Source organism: Rhinopithecus roxellana, chromosome 6 (assembly GCF_007565055.1).
Source record: "Rhinopithecus roxellana isolate Shanxi Qingling chromosome 6, ASM756505v1, whole genome shotgun sequence".
Taxonomy (NCBI): Eukaryota; Metazoa; Chordata; class Mammalia; order Primates; family Cercopithecidae; genus Rhinopithecus; species Rhinopithecus roxellana.
The window spans coordinates 48,911,482-48,926,879 of NC_044554.1; the positions used below are offsets into that span (position 1 = coordinate 48,911,482).

The 15,398-nt window shown below is 45.8% G+C and overlaps 1 protein-coding gene and 1 non-coding gene across 5 annotated transcripts in view; one reads left to right on the top strand and one right to left on the bottom strand.

Moving 5' to 3' along the window:
• Positions 1-1,592: 1,592 nt before the first annotated feature.
• EIF2AK1 (eukaryotic translation initiation factor 2 alpha kinase 1) overlaps positions 1,593-15,398 on the top strand; it is a 40,600-nt gene continuing 26,794 nt past the window's right edge. For all 4 annotated transcript variants that reach the window (XM_030932212.1, XM_010367734.2, XM_030932213.1 and 1 more), the window contains exons 1-4: positions 1,593-1,849; positions 6,611-6,769; positions 13,442-13,575; positions 14,651-14,688. In XM_030932212.1, the coding sequence (XP_030788072.1) occupies positions 1,732-1,849; positions 6,611-6,769; positions 13,442-13,575; positions 14,651-14,688 (449 nt within the window). In that variant the 5' untranslated portion in view covers positions 1,593-1,731. The remainder of the gene's footprint in view (positions 1,850-6,610; positions 6,770-13,441; positions 13,576-14,650; positions 14,689-15,398) is intronic.
• LOC115898445 lies at positions 3,205-3,308 on the bottom strand. Its single transcript, XR_004058180.1, has one exon. It is a non-coding gene; the product is annotated as a U6 spliceosomal RNA (small nuclear RNA).

The window sequence follows — 15,398 nt, forward strand, 5'->3', positions numbered from 1 at the left end:
TTTAAAGCTGTGAATACATAGAGACAAAACACTCCTCAGAAGGGGCGTGCTCTTCTGGAACATCAGCAAGGCACAGGAAGGAACATCTCTAATCTCTTTTTTTTGACACTGAGTCTTGCTTTGTTGCCCAGGCTGGAGTGCAGTGGCTGGATCTCAGCTCACTGCAAGCTCTGCCTCCTGGGTTCAAGCGATTCTCCTGTCTCAGCCTCCCAGGTAACTGGGATTACAGGCATGCACCACCACGCCTGGCTAATTTTTTGTGTTTTTGGTAGAGACGGGGGTTTTACCATGTTGGCCAGGCTGGTTTTGAACTCCTGACCTCAGATGATCCACCTGCCGTGGCCTCCCAAAGTGCTAGGATAACAGAGGTGAACCATCGTGCCTGGCCCAACTCTAATGTTTGGAATCTAATCTATCTGGAGGACACACCTTTATTTTTTATTTTTCTTTCTTTATTTTCTTTATCTATCTTTACAGTACTTTGAGTTGCTGTTTAAGAGAACTACACCTTTAATTGCCTCTACCAGGCTGAGTGCATCCAAGTATGACTGTCTATGGAAAACAAGTTCAAATAGAATTCTTAAACAATACCACTTTTACACATTGTGCTGTGGTTGAGGTCCAAAATCTGAAATATTTTTATTTCAACTGTAGCTGATCCATGAAAATTAAGGATAATTTTTTCTTTTTCTTTTTTTTTTGAGATGGAGTCTTGCTCTGTCACCCAGGCTGGAGTGCAGTGTGCAGTGGTCTGTTGTGTGCTCACTGCAACCTCTGTCTTCAGGGTTCAACCGATTCTCCTGTCTCAGCCTCCCGAGTAGCTGAGACTACATGCACCTGCCACCAAGCCCAGCTAATTTTTGTATTTTAGTAGAGACGGGGGTTTCACCATATTCGCCAGGCTGGTCTCGGACTCTTGACCTCAGGTGATCCGCCCACCTTGGTCTGCCAAAGTGCTGGGATTACAGGTGTGAGCCGCCGCGCCCGGCTTAGGGTGGATTTTTGAATCTGAGGGTTTCAAACCATAGTGGATGGAGTGTGGCCAGGGCGGGGGGTTTTAGTTTGGAAAACTAACCTGCACATGTATCCCTGAACCTGAAAGTTTTTTTTGTTGTTGTTTCTTTTTTGTTTAAGGAAAACATTTCAGTTGTAAATTCTAAGAGGAATTTCTGTTAGGTTGAATTCACTTTGCATTTTGGAATGTAGTTGGCACCTCCCGTTTCTTTGTGGCATAATGGTTGACCAAAATAGGTTCAGGTCTCATTGAGACAGGTTTTGAAAATGCTTTTTAAAATTTTTTTCCTGGAAAAAGCAATGACCAAAGTCATTGCTGTACCCGCAAAAGGTAAATATATTTCGATTAGTCTCCGCAAACACCTGATTCTTACACTGACACTCGAGTCTGGACGTGAAACGTGAGCACTAAACCCTTCTGGGGTAGGTGGGAACTAGGCCAGGCTTTACCTGGGCGCCGCTTAAGCCCCGCCGCCGGCAGATGAGCCCACTAGAGCGCATGCGCAGGGGGTGCTCCGGCGTCGGACACGCCCAACTCTTCTGGTCCGAAAAAGGGCGGAGTCTGCTACAAGCCCCGCCCCCTAGTTAAGGTGCGCGCGTGGCTGGGGCTGGTCTTCCGCCTGGTGAGGGGCTACTTCCGGGTCGGACGGCGCGAGGTGCAGCCGCCTAGTGTGGTAGTGCCTGGCTGGCCGGGCTGCGGCCCGCGCGCGGCCGGCGATGCAGGGGGGCAACTCTGGGGTCCGCAAGCGCGAAGAGGAGGGCGACGGGGAGGGGGCTGTGGCTGCGCCGCCGGCCATCGACTTTCCCGCCGAGAGCTTGGACCCCAAATATGACGGTGAGGGATCGGATCGCGGTGTCGCAGCTCTGCTTTCTCTGTCCACCCGCGTTTGCGGGCGGTATAGGCAGCCCTGAGGTTTGCCTGAAGACCCGGGTGAATTCGGCTGCCTCTAGGGTTGAACCGGAGGACCAGCCGCGCAGTGCTGGGGGGCGGCGGGCGGGCCGTCGGGGTAAGGTAAATATTATTTGAAAAGGACGTCTGCTTCTCGCTCCTTTGTTTACATTTCTGTTCCTTGGCTTCCTCTCTGGGGACTGAGGCCCTCGGACGGCTGGGGACATCCCTGAGGTCACCGTCCTGCCCCCAAGCCTTGGGTTTTGTCATTGGTTGAGAACGATCTTCTTTCAATACTGCAGCGAGAGTTCGCAAACTGTAAGCTGAATAGTTTGGGTTAAGAGTTGTAATTTGTAACTTTTCTTGTCTTTTGCTTAATTGGAAGGAGAACTAAAGATTTCTCATAGTGAGGCAGCGTGGAAATAAATAAACGTCTTTGGTTTAAAGAATACAAAGGCCCAAGTTTTTTTTTTGGAGACAGTCTTGCTCTGTCACCCAGGATGGAGTGCAGTGGCACAGTCATAGCTCATTGCAGCTTCCAACTCCTGGGCTCAAGTGATCCTCCAGCTTCAGCCTTCCGAGTAGCTGGGACCACAGGTGCACACCACCATGCCCGGCTAATTTTTTAATTTTTTAATTTTTTTTTTTTTTTTTTGCAGAGATGGGATCTTGCTGTGTTCCCCAGGCTGGTCTCGAATGCCTGGCCTCAAGCGATGCTCCTGCCTCGGCCTCCCAAAGTGCCGGGATTATAGATTTGAGCCACCACTCTCAGCCCCCAAGTTTTCTTGAGGCTTTTGGTTACTAGGAGATATGGGGTAGCTAAGTTACTTAGCATAGAGTAAGAGATGCTTAAAACATTGACTCTAGGTAAAAGTGTCCACTATTTTTATGAAAGTGAAATAGAGTCTTTAGTTGCTGCCAGGTGTTTTAGCAATATTAAAAATTAAATTGTGCTATTAAGAATGAATACATTGGCCGAGTGAGGTCACGCCTGTAATCCCAGCACTTTGGGAGCCTGAGGTGGGCGGATCACCTGAGGTCAGGAGTTCAACAACAGCCTGGTCAACATGGTGAAACCCCCTCTCTACTAAAAATGTAAAAATTAGCTGGGCATGGTGGCGGGCGCCTGTAATCCCAGCTACTTTTGAGGCTAAGGCAGGAGAATCGCTTGCTTGAACCCAGGAGGCGGAGGTTGTAGTGAGCCGAGATCGCACCACTGCACTCCAGCCTGGGAGACAGAGGAAACTCCGTCTCAAAAAAAAAAAAAAAGAATATATTGATTCAGGGATTTTTTTTTCCTCTTTTTTGTGGAATGCTTCAGGAATTTGTGTTTCATTCTTGTGCGGGAGCTGTGCTAATCTTCTCTGTGTCATTCCAGTTTTTAGTATATGTGCTGCTGAAGTTTTTTTTTTTTTTTTTTTTGAGACGGAGTCTTGCTCTGTCGACCAGGCTGGAGTGCAGTGGCCAGATCTCAGCTCACTGCAAGCTCCACCTCCCGGGTTCACGCTATTCTCCTGCCTCAGCCTCCCCGAGTAGCTGGGACTACAGGCGCCGCCACCTCGCCCGGCTAGTTTTTTGTAGTTTTTAGTAGAGCCGGGGTTTCACCGTGTTAGCCAGGATGGTCTCTATCTCCTGACCTCGTGATCCGCCCGTCTCGGCCTCCCAAAGTGCTGGGATTACAGGCTTGAGCCACCGCGCCCAGCCAACAGAAGAAAATTTTAAAAACTATTTTTTAACGGACAAACAACTTTTCCACCACATATAAGGTGGTAGGTATATTATAGCCCAATAATACAGAAAGTGTTATGTCATGGGAAAAGTCCCAGCTGTAAACATGCAAGTGTGTCTTTTCTGTAACATTGTGATAAGGGTTTCTGCAGACTAAAGATTATTCTTGAAGGGAGTGATCTTAGATAAGCTTTTAAAATTTTTCTTTTCCTGGGTTGCCGATAATACTGTTGTGCTGACGTATGGCCTTTTCTTCCAAAGAGGCCTGGAATGTCCAGAGTTTATGTTTTTTGTTTTTTTTTTTTTTTTTGAGATGAAGTCTCACTGTGTCGCTCAGGCTGGAGTGCAGTGGCGCGATCTCGGCTCCCTGAAACCTCCTCCCCTCCAGGTTTAAGCAGTTCTCTGCCTCAGCCCCCAGAGTAGCTGGGATTACAGATGCCTGCCACCACACCCAGCTAATTTTTTGTATTTTTAGTAGAGACGGGGTTTCACCATCTTGGCCAGGCCGGTCTTGAACTCCTCACCATGTGAGTCACCTGCGTCCAAAGTGCCGGGATTACAGGTGTGAGCCACCGTGCCCGTCCTTTTTTTTTTTTTTTTTTGACACTGAGTCGTATACTGTTGCCTGGGCTAGAGTGCAATGGCTTGATCTTGGCTCACTGCAGCCTCCACCTCCTGGGTTCAAGTGACTCTCCTGCCTCAGCCTCCTGAGTAGCTGGGATTACAGGCGCCCGCCACCACTCCTGGCTAATTTTTTGTAGATTTTAGTAGAGACGGGGTTTCACTGTGTTGGCCAGGCTGGTCTTGAACTCCCGACCTCGTGATCTGCCCGCCTCAGCCTCCCAAATTGCTGGGATTACAGGTGTGAGCCACTGCATCCAGCCCACAGTTTATGTTTTAAAACTTTTTTTAGAGGCAGAATCTCGCTCTGTCACCCAGTGCAATGGTATAGTCACAGCTTAATGCACCCTTGTTTTCTCAGGCTCAAGCTATCTTCCTGCCTCAGCCTCCTGAGTAGCTGGGTATACAGGTGCGCGCTACCATGCCCAGCAAATTTTTTATAGTTTTTCTTTGTAGGGACAGGGTCTCAGTATGTTACCCAGGCTGGTTTTGAACTCCTGGGCTCAGGCAGTCCTCATGCGTTGCCCTCTCAAAGTGCTGGGATTACAGGTGTGAGCCACTGTGCCCGGCCCATTTCATTTTTTTCTTTTTATTTTTGCATGTATTTATTTTTAATTTTAGAACACTAGAATTCACCTGATCGTTTTTCACTCGATGTAAAAATGAATAAGTAAATAATTTCTGGCAGGCAGTCTGTATGATTTGAAGAAGTCACTCTGCCGGCTAATGGCAGAGTCAGAAAGTTCAAAACCTAAATGTAACTTTAACATTTTTGGCAATTTATTTATTTATTTATTGAATGAAATGGAGTTTGGCTCTGCTGCCCAGGTTGGAGTGCAGTGGCGCAGTCTCTGCTCACTGCAACCTCCGCCTCCTGGGTTCAAGCAATTCTCCTGCCTCAGCCTCCTGAGTAGCTGGGATCACAGGTGCACACCATCATGCCCAGCTAATTTTTGTATTTTTAGTAGAGACGGGGTTTCACCATGTTGGCAAGGCTGGCCTCAAGCTCCTGACCTCAGGTGATCCGCTTGCCTCGGTCTCTCTAAGTGCTGGAATTACAGATGTGAGCCACCACACCTGGCTGGTTTTTTTTTTTTTTTTTTGAGACAGAGTTTCACTTTGTTGCCCAGGCTGGAGTGCAATGGCACCATCTCAGCTCACCGCAACCTCTGCCTCCCGGGTTCAAGCAATTCTCCTGCCTCAGCCTCCCGAGTGGCTAGGATTACAGGCATGCGCCACCATGCCTGGCTAATTTTGTATTTTTCATAGAGACAGGGTTTCTCCATGTTGGCCAGGCTGGTCTCGAACTCCTGACCTTAGGTGATCTGCCTGCCTCGGCCTCTCAAAGTGCTGGGATTACAGGCATGAGCTACTACGCCCAGCCAGTTTTTTAAAACCTGTTTAGTAATGTCTTAAATAAACAGTAAGTGAGAACTTACGACCTTCAGCCTTAGTGCCAGCTTGTCTGTCTGCATGGTCTCATATGGCACAAAGAGGATGGGGTTGGGAGTCAGTCTGATCTGCCTGGTTCACTGGTTCCTCAGCCGCTCTGAGATCAGTGTTTTCATCTGTAAAATGGGGATGAACACGAACACTTACCTTATATTTTTTGAGCATTGAAGGAGATTGTGCATGTACATAAATGGCACATGCTCAACAAGAACAGTTTCCATTTTTCCTATCTTTCCCTCTCTCATCTGCCCAACTTCTTTTTTTTTTTGAGATGGAGTTAAACTCTTGTTGCCCAGGCTGGAGTGCAATGGCGCGATCTCGGCTCGCCACAACCTCTACCTCCCAGGTTCAAGCGGTTTTCCTGCCTCAGCCTCCCTAGCAGCTGGGATTACAGGCGCCCGCCACCATGCCCGGCTAATTTTGTATTTTTGATAGAGACGGGGTTTCTCCATGTTGGTCAGGGTGGTCTCAAACTCCTGACCTCAGGTGATCCACTGGCCTCGGCCTCCCAAAGTGCTGGGATTATAGGCCTGAACTACCGTGCCCAGCCGTCTTCTGCCTAACTTCTTTCTTTATGCCTGGGTCTTGGCTGTCTTCTCAAAGGAAGGAGGCCATTCTAGTCCCATTTCCTTGCATATTGATTTATTTCTACTGTTGGACACATCAGAAAACTGTTTCTCCTCTGTCTCATGGCATCTTTCTGCTGATCCTCCAGCTTCCAGGATTCAACTCCAAACTCAATTCCAGAAAGCCTTTCTTGATTAACCCAACTCAGCATAACTATTCTTTCGGTTTTTATCTGCTTACATTTAAATAGTTTGTGTTTCAGTAATTAGAATATACTGTTTTGTCATTATGAGACAGGTTTACCATTAACTTAAAAATATTTTCCTTTTTAATTTTTAGAATCTGATGTTCCAGCAGAACTCCAGGTGTTAAAAGAACCCCTACAACAGCCAACCTTCCCTTTTGCAGTTGCAAACCAACTCTTGCTTGTTTCTTTGCTGGAGCACTTGAGCCATGTGCATGAACCAAACCCACTTCGTTCAAGACAGGTGTTTAAGTGTAAGTAAGAATAAATTAATCTTGCTAAATAAAGCTTGTAAAGGCTGGGCTCTGTGGTTCATGCCTGTTATCCTGGAACTTTGGGAGGCCGAGGTGGGTGGATCACCTGAGGTCAGGAGATTGAGATCAACCTGGCCAACATGGCGAAACCCCCTCTCTACTCAAAATATGGAAATTAGCCGGGTGTTGTGGCAGGTGCCTGTAACTCCAGCTACTCGGGAGGCTGAGGCAGGAGAATCACTTGAATGGGGGAGGTGAAGATTGCAATGAGCCAAGACAGTACCACTGCACTCCCATCTGGGCGACAGAGTGAGACTTTGTCTCAAAAATAAATAAATAAATAAATAAATAAATAAATAAGTAAATAAATAAAGCTTGTAAAAATACTGTGTTGCTGTTCTCACTTACTCATGGGAGGTAAAAATTAAAACAGTTTTTAATTAATGGAGATGGAGTAGAATGATGGTTACCAGAGACTGGGAGGATAGTGGAGGATGGTTAATGCGTATAAAAATATAGTTAGAGGCCGGGCGCGGTGGCTCAAGCCTGTAATCCCAGCACTTTGGGAGGCCGAGACGGGCGGATCACGAGGTCAGGAGATAGAGACCATCCTGGCTAACACGGTGAAACCCCGTCTCTACTAAAAAATACAAAAAAACTAGCCGGGCGAGGTGGCGGGCGCCTGTAGTCCCAGCTACTCCGGAGGCTGAGGCAGGAGAATAGCGTGAACCCGGGAGGCGGAGCTTGCAGTGAGCTGAGATCCGGCCACTGCACTCCAGCCTGGGCGATAGAGCAAGACTCCGTCTCAAAAAAAAAAAAAAAAAAAATATATATATATATATATATATATAGTTAGAATAAATCGAATCTAGTATTTGGTAGCACAACAGGGTGACTACAGTCAGCAATAATTTATTGTACATTTAAAAATAACAAAAAGACGGCTAGGCACAGTGGCTCATGCCTGTAATCCCAGCACTTTGGGAGGCCAAGGCGGAGGGATCACTTGAGGTCAGGAGTTTGAGACCAGCCTGACCAACATGGTGAAAGCCCGTCTCACTAAAAAAATACAAAAGTAGACCGGGCCAGGTGGCTCACGCCTGTAATCCCAGCACTTTGGGAGGCCGAGGCGGGCGGATCACGAGGTCAGGAGATTGAGACCATCCTGGCGAACACGGTGAAACCCCATCTCTACTGAAAATACAAAAAAAAAAACTAGCCGGGCGTGGTGGCAGGCACCTGTAGTCCCAGCTTCTAGGGAGGCTGAGACAGGAGAATGGCGTTAACCCGGGAGGCAGCAGAGCTTGCAGTGAGCGGAGATCACACCACTGCACTCCAGCCTGGGCGACAGAGCGAGACTCCATCTCAAAAAAAAAAAAAAAAATGCAAAAGTAGCCAGTAGCCAGACATAATGGCGCACAGCTATAATCTCAGCTATTTGGAAGGCTGAGAGGCAGGAGAATTGCTTGAACCCAGGAGGTGGAGGTTGCAGTGAGCTGAGATCATGCCACTGCACTCCAGCCTGGGCAACAAGAGCAAAACTCCATCTCAAAAAAAAAAAAAAGAATGGGCCTGGGCATGGTGGCTCATGCCTATAATCCTAGCACTTTGGGAGACTGAGGCGGGTAGATCATGAGGTCAAGAAATCAAGACCATCCTGGCCACCAAGGTGTAACCTTGTCTCTACTAAAAATACAAAAATTAGCTGGGCATGGTGGTGGGCACCTGTAATCCCAGCTATTCGGGAGGCTGAGGCTGGAAAATTGCTTGAACCTGGGAGGCGGAGGGTGCAGTGAGCTGAGATCGCGCCATTGCACTCCAGCCTGGTGACAGAGCGAGACTGTCTCAAAAAATAAAAATAATGAAGAGTATAATTGGATTGTTTGTAACACAAAGAAGGGATAAATGCTTTAGATGACGGATACCCCATTTATCCTGATGCGATTATTACACATTACATGCCTGTATCAAAATAAATCATGTACCCCCATAAATATATACACCTACTATGTACTCACAAAAATTAAAAATACAAAATAAAGTATGTTGTTTAATGCTGGGAGTCTGGAAAGCAGCTGGTATACAAAAACTGGAGGAAATAAATATTAATGATTTCCCCACTTCAATTCAGCTTACATTTTCCTTTGAGTAATTCCTTATGAATATATTAACTGTGGATCCCATAATTGCATAAAATTGGATAAATGAAAGATAATTCTTTTGCATCTATACTATGATAATGCACAAATTTTTTTTTTTTTTTTTCTTGAAATGGGAGTCTTACTCTGTCACCCAGGCTGGAGTGCATTGGTGTGATCTCTGCTCACTGCAACCTCCACCTCCCAGGTTCAAGCAATTCTCCTGCCTCAGCCTCCCAAATAGCTGGGATTATAGGCGCGTGTCACCAAGCCGGGGTAATTTTTGTATTTTTTTTTTTTTTTTTTTTTTTGAGACGGAGTCTTGCTCTGTGGCCCAGGCTGGAGTGCAGTGGCCGGATCTCAGCTCACTGCAAGCTCCGCCTCCCAGGTTCATGCCATTCTCCTGCCTCAGCCTCCCGAGTAGCTGGGACTACAGGCGCCCGCCACCTTGCCCGGCTAGTTTTTTGTATTTTTAGTAGAGACGGGGTTTCACCGTGTTAGCCAGAATGGTCTCGATCTCCTGACCTTGTGATCCGCCCGTCTCGGCCTCCCAAAGTGCTGGGATTACAGGCTTGAGCCACTGCGCCCGGCCAATTTTTGTATTTTTAATAGAGATAGGGTTTCACCATGTTGTTCAGGCTGGTCTCGAACTCCTGACCTGATGATCTGCCTGCCTTGGCCTCCCAAAGTGCTGGGATTACAGGTGTGAGCCACCACCTGGCCCTTTTTTTTTTTTTTTTTTAAGATGAAGTTTTGCTCTTGTCCGGGCTGGAGTGTGCAATGGTGCCATCTCTGCTCACTGCAACCTCTGCCTCCTGGGTTCAAGCGATTCTCCTGCCTCAGTCTCCTGAGTAGCTGGGATTACAGGCACCTACCACCACGCCTGGATAATTTTTCGTATTTTTAGTAGAGACAGATTTCACCATGTTGGCCAGGCTGGTCTCGAACTTTTGACCTCAGGTGATCCACCCACCTCTTCTTCCCAAAGTGCTGGGATTACAGGCCTGAACCACCATGCCCAACTAATTCATACAATTTTTGAAGCTCCGTTATGGTGTAGCTGGTGAGCAGGTAAAAGAAAATCACATAAACTCATTGTGAACCAATTCTTGACCAGAGAACTGGAACCAACTGCACATTGTGTGGTTGAAAATGTTTATTTTTATACCTCCTGTAGGGTACTTATATGAGAAACTTGAGCACAAAAGTGAGTAGAATCATAGATTATGATGTTTATGGTTCAGTTTATTGCCTGAGACCATTGTGGCTTCTTTAATAGTTCTGGTCACAAGTTGGGCATGGTGGCACATGCCTGTAATCCCAGCTACCCGGGAGGCTTAGGTGAGAGGAGCCCTCGAGCCTAGGAGTTCAAGGTTTCAGTGTGCTTTTTTTTTTTTTTTGAGACGAAGTCTCGCTCTGACCCCAGGCTGGAGTGCAGTGCGCAATCTCGGCTCACTGCAAGCTCCTCCTCCCAGTTCAAGCCTCAGTCTCTCAAGTAGCCCAGCCTTCAGTGTGCTTTGATCATGCCTGTGAGTAGCCAATGCGCTCCAGCCTGGGTGACATAGTAGGAGTCCGCCTCTAGAGAAAAAATAAAAAAAGAATAGTTCCAGCCAGAGATTCTGAGGTTCTTTTTTTTTTTTTTTTTTTTTTACCAAAAGAGTCTCAAACTTACACTTTTATGTGGTCTTAAAACTGAATGCGGTTTTAGTTAAAGATACATTATCAATGCTGGGCACAGTGGCTCACACCTGTAATCCCAGCACTTTGGGAGGCCCAGGCGGGTGGATCAGGTCAACCTAAGGTCAGGTTCAAGACCAGCCTGGCCAATGTGGTGAAACCCCGTCTGTACTAAAAATACAAAAATTAGCTGGGCATGGTGACGGGCGCCTATAATCCCAGCTACTGGGGAGGCTGAGGCAGGAGAATTGCGTGAACCCGAGCGGTAGAGGTTGCAGTGAGCCGAGATTCCACCATTGCACTCTAGCCTGGGCAACAGAGTGAGACTCCGTCTCAAAACAGAACAAAACAAAACAAAAAGATACATTATCATTTTGATAAACTTGACTGGACATGAAAAATGGTACAAATATCTGTACATTGTATACTTACTGTTTCTTGAATAAAGCAAATAATACACTCTGCATTCCAAGCAGTGGCATATGTGGTGGGAGGTGGGGTAAACAGAAAGTGTGTTCCTTAGGTTCTGAAGCGTTGGTACCTGGGGATTATTGTATTAGTCTCATCAAATAGAGAAGCAGATTAGGATAATACAGCAATCTTCCCCATAATTAAAGCAATCCTGTGAATTTTACTGATTTAATTTATTAGTAAAATTTACTGATTTACTTTAATTTTAAGAGAACATTTTTTTTTTTTGAGACGGAGTCTCTCTCTGTCGCCCACGCTGGAGTGCGGTGGCGTGATCTCGGCTCACTGCAACCTCCGCCTTCCATGTTCACGCCATTCTCTTGCCTCAGCCTCCTGAGTAGCTGGGAGTACAGGCGCCCGCTACCACGTCTGGCTAATTTTTTGTCTTTTTAGTATTTTTAGTAGAGACAGGGTTTCACTGTGTTAGCCAGGGTGGTCTCGATCTGGTGACCTGCTGATCTGCCTGCCTCGGCCTCCCAGAGTGCTGGGATTACAGGCGTGAGCCACTGCGCCTGGCCTAGATGACTGAATTTTAAAACCAGGTTATGTAAATAAATGTTTTTGATGTGATCAGTGAGTTGATAATCTAAATGGAGAATTTTCTTTTTTTTTTTTTTTGAGACGGAGTCTCGCTCTGTCGCCCGGGCTGGAGTGCAGTGGCCGGATCTCAGCTCACTGCAAGCTCCGCCTCCCGGGTTGACGCCATTCTCCTGCCTCAGCCTCCCGAGTAGCTGGGACTACAGGCGCCCGCCACCTCGCCCGGCTAGTTTTTTGTATTTTTTTTAGTAGAGACGGGGTTTCACCGTGTTAGCCAGGATGGTCTCGACCTCCTGACCTCGTGATCCGCCCGTCTCGGCCTCCCAAAATGCTGGGATTACAGGCTTGAGCCACCGCGCCCGGCCCTAAATGGAGAACTTTCTTTCTTTTTTTTATTTTAAGCAACAAATTTGGCTTTCATAAATGTAGAGTTTTTGATGTAGAAAGAATATCCTTGGTGGGGCATGATGACTCATGCCTGTAATCCTAGCACTTTGGGAGGCCGAGGTGGGCGGATCACAAGGTCAGGTGTTCGAGACCAGCCTGGCCAACATGGTGGAACCCCGTATATACTAAAAACACAAAAATTAGCCAGGTGTGGTGGCGGGCACCTGTAATCCCGGCTAGTCGGGAAAGTGAGGCATGAGAATCCCTAGAACCCAGGAGGCAGAGGTTGCAGTGATCTGAGATCATGCCACTACACTCCAGCCTGGGCAATAGGGTGAGACTCTGTTTCAAAAAAAAAAAAAAAAATTAGCTGGACGTGGTGGTGTGCACCTATAATCCCAGCTACGCAGGCGTCTGAGGTAGGAAAATTGCTTGAACCCTGGAGGCAGAGGTTGCAGTAAGCCGAGATTTTGCTATTGCACTCCAGCCTGGATGACAGAGCGAGACTCTGTCTTAAAACAACAACAACAACAAAAAAAACCCAACAATATCCTCTTTGGTATCTGTATTTGTTGAATGAGTAGGAGCCAAGACACCTTTGTGGAAACTTCTTTTTCTAAGGAGCTTGGTATTTGGTTTATACACGTGTGTACCATGGGCTCTTTGTATGTTGTTTAAAGGTATTTCATGACGACGAATGGTCACTTTGGTGGTAAGTTCTCATCATATGTTTGCTCTCCTGCCCTTATTCTTCTCTTGCTGACTAACAGCAAAGAGTAATGTGTGGAATGTCAGAAAACTTTGTTTACTCTTTTTTTTTGTTTGCCCTTGTTTTAGAAAGAGCTTAGTACTTTACTGACTAGTCTTGGTAAACAAGTGACTGTACAGGGTAAGAGAAGTAAGTATAGTTGTGCTTTTCATCAATGCGTGTAGTGTACTAGTTGCTCCTTTTAGAGAATCATTCCCCAAATTTCTTCGCTTTTTAAAAAAATTCATCTAAGAGCTGGGCATGTTGGCTCACGCCTGTAATCCCAGCACTTTGGGAGGTGGAGTTGGGCCGATCACTTGAGGCCAGGAGTTCGAGACCAGCCTGGCCAAACCCCATCTTTACTAAAAATAGAAAAAGTAGCTGGGCATGGTGGTGCATGCCTGTAATCCCAGCTGCTTGGGAGGTTGAGGCAGGAGAATCACTTGAAACTGGGAGGCAGAGGTTACAGTGAGCCAAGATAATTGTCACTGCACTCCAGCCTGGGTGACAGAATGAGACTGTCCCTCCAAAAAAAAAATTTTCTTTTAAGTTATTCTAGAGAACATTCTCCAAGTTTAACGTGTTTATAAATGTAGTATTTTTCCTATTGAGGTTTTGGTATATATTGCTGTTATTACACACTCTTCTCTGTGTACGCTTTAAAATTGCCATTAAAGATGTTTCTAATAATAGTTTTTCATATTCTTTTTATAGTACTTTGCCAGACCTTTATCAAAATGGGACTGCTGTCTTCTTTCACTTGTAGTGACGAGTTTAGCTCATTGAGACTACATCACAACAGAGCTATTACTCACCTAATGAGGTCCGCTAAAGAGAGAGTTCGTCAGGTAAGCCCTAAAAAATGTACTTTGGGTATGACAAAAATATCCTTTAATTTTAAGAGAACATATTTTAAAGCACTATGTAATTCTAATTATAAAACAAGTTTTTAAAAGTATAAACTCTAGGCCAGGGGTGGTGGCTTATGCCTGTAATCCCAGCACTTTGGGAGGCTGAGATGGGAGGATCATTTGAGGCCAGGAGTTCAAGGCTGCAGTGAGCCATGATCGTGCCTCTGCACTCCAGCCTGAGCAGCAGAGTGAGAACCTGCCTAAAAAAAAAAAAAAAAAAAAAGAGAGAGAGAGGAGAGGCAAAGGAGAGGGCATAGATGGACTGGGATCATGAGATGATTTTATTGTTTTTGTTTTGTTTTGTTTTGTTTTGAGATGGAGTCTTGAACTGTCATCCGGGCTGGAGTGCAATGGCTTAATCTTGGCTCATTGCAATCTCTGCCTCCCAGTTTCAAGTGATTCTCCTGCCTTAGCTTCCCAAGTAGCTGGGACTACAGGCACCTGCCACCATGCCCAACTACTTTTTTATATTTTTAGTAGAGACAGGGTTTCTTCATGTTGGCCAGGCTGGTCTCAAACTCCTGACCTCCTGATTCGCCTGCCTCAGCCTCCCAAGTGCTGGGAGTACAGGCATGAGCCACCGCGCCCTGCCTAATTTATGGTTTTTACTTAGTAAAATGGGAAGTGGTACAGGATTTTGATTAGAGGAGTGACACAATCTGACTTACATTTTAGCAGGGTCACACTGGCTGCTGTGGTGAGAATGAACTGAGGGGGCACAGGCAGAAGCAGGGTGCCAGGTGCCACCATACACGCAAGAGAGGTGGGCAGGCAGGGGGGTGGGGAGCTCCTGCATGGATTTTGAAGATGATGTCAGTTTTGTCTCCTTCCTGGTCATTTCTCAGCTTTGAAATATTTTCATTTGTAAACTCTTAAGTAATACTGAAGAAGCCAATGGTTTTTAAAATATTGTTTGTGTATTTGGGGTTGTTATGTGATACTGAATTTTGATAGATTCTTTATTCCATGCAAGTTTTCCAAATGCTTTTAAAAAACAATTTTTTAATTGTAGGATCCCTGTGAGGATATTTCTCATGTTCAGAAAATCAGGTATGTGTGAGAAACTTTCTTGATTATGCAGACTACTGAAAAGAAATCAATATCAAGAAAATACTGGTTTGAGGTTAAAACATAATATCGTTAGTATTGTTTATGAACATGAAACACTTGGTTCTCAGCAATTGAGTACTGCTCCAAGACTTACTTTGCTTCTCATTCCCTCCTCTTTGATCCTCTGCCTTTCAGCATTTAGCGTGGATTCCATGGTCACACTCTTAATTCAGATTCCTGATACCCAGGCTCTGCTGGGGGACCGTTGAATTTTGGCTAGTTTAAATACTAGTTTAAAATCTAACTGGTCTGACCTAAATATTCATCAGCTCATGAATAGATAAGCATGTGGTCTATCCCTGCAATAAAGTGTTATTAATCTATTCAAAGGAATGAAGTACTGATTCATGCTACAATATGGATGAATCTTGAAAGCATCCTATGTAAAAACAACCAGTCATAAAAGGCCACATATTGTGTGATTTCATTTCTATGAAATGTCCAGAGTAGGTGAATCCATGGAGACGTAAATAGGGGTTTTATATGGGGTTGTGGGTAAATAGTCGGGTAAGGGAAGGATGGGGAGTGAAAGCTAATGGATATAGTGTTTATTTTGGGGGTGATGAAGATATTCTGAAATTAGGTAGCAGGGATGGTTGCACAACTCTATGTACTAAAAACCACTGAATTGTACATTCGAGAGAGGTGAA